The 4547-nt window shown below is 35.3% G+C and overlaps 1 protein-coding gene across 2 annotated transcripts in view; it reads left to right on the top strand.

The window, feature by feature from the left end:
• LOC106470226 (glycine receptor subunit alpha-2-like) overlaps positions 1 to 4547 on the top strand; it is a 24501-nt gene extending 19954 nt beyond the window's left edge. For both annotated transcript variants that reach the window (XM_013930769.2, XM_022399640.1), the window contains exons 8-9: positions 1274 to 1620; positions 4116 to 4547. In XM_013930769.2, coding sequence (XP_013786223.2) covers positions 1274 to 1620; positions 4116 to 4280 — 512 coding nt within the window. In that variant the 3' untranslated portion in view covers positions 4281 to 4547. The remainder of the gene's footprint in view (positions 1 to 1273; positions 1621 to 4115) is intronic.

The following is a 4547-nucleotide window of genomic DNA, read 5'->3' as shown; positions in this document are numbered from 1 at the left end:
TAATTCACAACAAACCACACACATGCTCACCCCAACTGTCCATCTCTATCTCTGTCTGCAATTCAATTACATTCCATTGTTGCCATCACTTCTTATATACATGAATAGCACATATCTAGTAAATACTCGAGCATTCACGAACCTTCGAGAATATGACGTGTTACTAGCGTCACGTGACCCCCGCTGTCGTAACAATATTTTAGGCCTATTGATTTTTAATGCTTCATTAGCTTTCTGCATTCAAATCATAACTTTTTAAAAATGTAAGTATTGTTTCCATGTAAAATTATTTCATTAGATCATTATTATAAATGAAAAATAACAAAAAACTGACAGTTGCATTGTTAACAGCTTTTGAAGCTTACCAGCAATGAAATGTACAGAACAGACTCTAATGTAGGTTTAACTATTCTTTAATAACACAGGCCTGCAATAGTTTTATTGTCCTGAAATTTTTATATGTTCTACAGTAATTCCTGTACCCTGAATCAGAAAATGATATCCATTTTTCTCCATCACATACAGATTTTTCACAAACCGTATAATGCAATACGTACAAGAAAGACCACAACACGTAGTTTTGAGACTAAAAGACGTAGATTTTACATCAACAAAAATCAGGATAAATGAAGATGCATATTCGTTTGACATCATTGTTCCTTCCTTTTCTTCAGTTTCTTTGTATTTTTGTTAACAAACATAATAATATAAAATATTCATTGTGGTAAACGAAATAATAATTTTATCTAAATAAGAGTTTTTTTCTCTTCCCGGTTCCTAAGGAATCCTTACGTGATAGAAAAAAAAAATATTATTGTCGAAATCTGCGTAGCTGAATTCTGGAAAATTTGTTATTAAAACCCAAACTACTTTTATAAACTTTAATTTCGCACGCCTGTGTAATCAGCTATGGCGATGTGTAGGCACTTGTCTCGTCGATAACTGACCTGTTTAATAACTGATCTGTTTTCTTTCCTTGAGACCTCATCAGTTTAAGGAAGCGAAAAAAATGACTTTTCTTCATCCCTCTCACCTCTTTTTGAACAATTTACTACTGCACAAAAGGTAAGCATTATGTAATTGTTGTTATATCAATAAAACTATTTTAATTAATGCTGGTCTCAACCGATGAGTAACTGGGAGATATTGTCTGTCATCCAAGATGACCAACAGAAAATTGTGACGTCAAGTGTAAACCTCTATACTATTAATTATTTAGAAAGCTGTTGTTTCGGATATTGATCAATATTGCAATCTGTTTTGCTTTCTGTAGGAAATTTCACCTGTCTCGAAGTCATTTTCACGTTGAAACGGAGATTAGGATATTACTTGTTCCATACCTATGTACCCACATGTCTTATTGTCATTATGTCCTGGATCTCATTTTGGATCAAACCGGAAGCTGTGCCTGCAAGAGTGACCCTTGGAGTGACCAGTCTACTCACACTATCCACCCAACACGCTAAAAGCCAGGCTTCTTTGCCACCCGTATCCTACACTAAGGCTGTTGACTTATTCATGGGCGGTTGCACCGTGTTTGTGTTCCTTTCTCTGATGGAATACGCCGTCGTCAACGTATTTCTAGAAGAATCAGACAAATCAGACAAACGAGGAGAGCGGGTAGCTATAAAATTTAATTATCAAAGAAGCTCCTATAATTGACCAACTTATGTCTATATTTTAGTTTACAAACATAATTAATTTTTTTCTGGACTGTTAATCGGTAAACATTTGGCTGTGGCTCTCAGAAGATATATGAACTAATGTACAAACATTTTTCTTATGTTCATTTAATGCAAGGAAAACTAACTGCCACGAATTAATACTTTCATATTTCAACCTTTACGAAGACTGACTATTTCAAGATTGTTGGTTTAACGAAAAAGAGAAAATATACTTAATTTTGTGTTAAAAATATTAATTTTGACAAATTGAACTTTCCCTATGCTTTCAAATTATGACCACTTAGAAAGGAAATGCTTAAATATAAAAACTGTATTGGATGATATTACTGGTAAATGTGGAATTAACATTATTCAACTAAAGTGGGACTATTCGCGTCGAAAATATTTCAAAAAATGAATTATTACAATTCAACATGAAGTTAAAAAACAAATCCTCAGAGAAAATATATCCAACAGCATTTTAACTATCTCATTTTAACTGAGATAGTCCTCAGATAATCCAGAATCTACTTATATAAAGTTTGTTTGTTTGCATTTAATTAAGCACAAAGCTACACAATGGGCTATCTGTGCTCTGCCCACCACGGGTATCGAAACCCGGATTCTAGCATTGTAAGTCCACAGACATACCGCTGTGCCACTGGGGGCCTTATATAAAGTAGTAATAAACTATATGGTAAAGTTATGAAAATTATAGTTTAATATATCGAAAAAAGAATATTGCACAAAAGGAAATTTCACGAAAGAACGGTTGAAACATAAGCTTATTATATCATTCTTCGTGCATTTTTTGAAATAAGATTATGTACTGCTGACAGTTGATTGTTACTTTGTCAGGATATCAGCTGTAGTTCAACCGGAAAAGCCCCATTCTCTTATAGCAGTAGTTTACAGTCATGCGAGAAGAATGTCAGTAGTGAGGAAAACGCCCCTTCTGGTTTGACTATAGAGTTATTCTCATATATAAATTACTAAATTCGTGGCTTTCTCCCTTTCCATAATACGGACACGGGTTGGCCCTGTCGTAGAGCTTTGGATTTCGGAAAGAACGAGTCGGTTTCGAATCCGTGCGATACGGCAAAATATTCCCAGCACTTTAAGCTGTGGGCTTTTTTTTTCTTTAAGAGTGACAGTCAACCTCTTAGCGTAGATGGTGAGCGGTAGAGATTTACTGACTGGCTGCCTCTCTACCAGTAGTTCAAAAGTAAGGACTGCAGCATATAGCTGAGGAGTTTTGCCAAACATACAAAATACAAATATCTCTTTAACATGTTCGATGTGTTCTTACACGTCCAGTTAACTACATATACATTAAAGATCCTAAATTTATGTTAACCCGTTTGCTTGATGCTGCTGAGTTAACTCAGTAAAACATAAAAAATAAACTAGTTATAACCATGATTTCGTTGTTATAATGGGCTATCTGCGCTCCGTCTACCACACCCGGGAGGAGGGGGGGGGGATGTTGATTTTTGCGCTTTAAGTCCGTATACTTATTGGTGAATTTGGCGTGTATTTACCCTTCTAAAATCCTTGATATCTTTTATTACGTGATAAGAAATCTAGTTGCATATCTCCCCGTCACACCAAACATGTTCGCCCTTTCAGCCGTGGGGGCGTTATAATGTGACGGTCAATCCCACTATTCGTTGGTAAAAAGAGTAGCCCAAGAGTTGGCGGTGGGTGGTGATGACTAGCTGCCTTCCCTCTAGTCTTACACCGCTAAATTAGGGACGGCTAGCGCAGATAGCCCTCGTGTAGCTTTGCGCGAAATTCAAAAACAAACAAATAAACAAACTAGTTGCATATCAGCCTGGGATGCACACTAAGGAAAACGTAGAGAGAGATGTTGGAAAAGTATAACAGCCAACGACGGGACACAAATCCCATATTATGGCCAATCTGTGCTCCGCCCACCGATGATGTCAAAACCCGATTTTTAGCGTTATAAGCACTGAGTCTCCGGGAGCAAGTCAATACAAGAGATGCTATTAAGTAGAAATGAATGTCCATTTATCTTTAAATAATTTAAAGTGCATAACTAAGATTTAAACAAACCGGAAGTACACATTCAAAATCCATTAAAACATTACAGACTTCAATAAAATGTTACAGGCATAGTGTGTCTAACTGATGGTGTCTATTTTTTCGAGTCGATCTTCTTATATGTCTAAAAACTATAGTAAATTATCAAGCATTTGTACTTTAAGCAAAGTGTTTGGAATTTACTCTTTACTACAAAGTGTTTACTAAGTGTCTACTACTTAAGAAAAAAAAAACGGGGGGCAATCTCGAAGTCTCCCCATTTTGACTGGTCTCTCACTTAGCCAGAATTTTTAAAATCATAGAATCTGAAAATGGATAACTTTCTTGATTAAATATGTACTTAATCACTTTTCATTTCATTGTGTTTCGTTTTTCTTTATACAGGACAACGTCAGAATATTTAATCTCCAGCCCAGACTACCAGGGCCAACTCTAGCCCAGAGAAGGCGTCAACGAGCTCTAATGATTGATAGAGTTTCACGTTATATATTTCCTTCTACATTCGTTTTGCTAAACATCACATACTGGGTTTATTATGTAGTTTTCTAACATCCTCTTTACGAAGCTCTTTTATTTTTATTTTTTTGTCCAATAATAACTGATTATATTTCCCTAGAATTAGGATTTTAGGTTGCGGGTTTAAAAAAGTATAGTTTTGTGTGGAAAGAATCGAGGAAGTGATTGGTTATAGAGTTAGAATTAGTTATTTCACCAACGAATCTGCTTTCACTTTAAAAAAAAAAAACCTAAATCAAATTTGTTCCTAGTGGATACTCAATAAAACATTGTAGTAAAGGCACGTTACTGAAATATTTT

This window comes from Limulus polyphemus, unplaced genomic scaffold (assembly GCF_000517525.1).
Source record: "Limulus polyphemus unplaced genomic scaffold, Limulus_polyphemus-2.1.2 Scaffold102, whole genome shotgun sequence".
Lineage (NCBI taxonomy): Eukaryota > Metazoa > Arthropoda > Merostomata > Xiphosura > Limulidae > Limulus > Limulus polyphemus.
The sequence above is the reverse complement of the archived record's forward strand: the minus strand, read 5'-3'. Positions and strand labels throughout refer to the sequence as shown.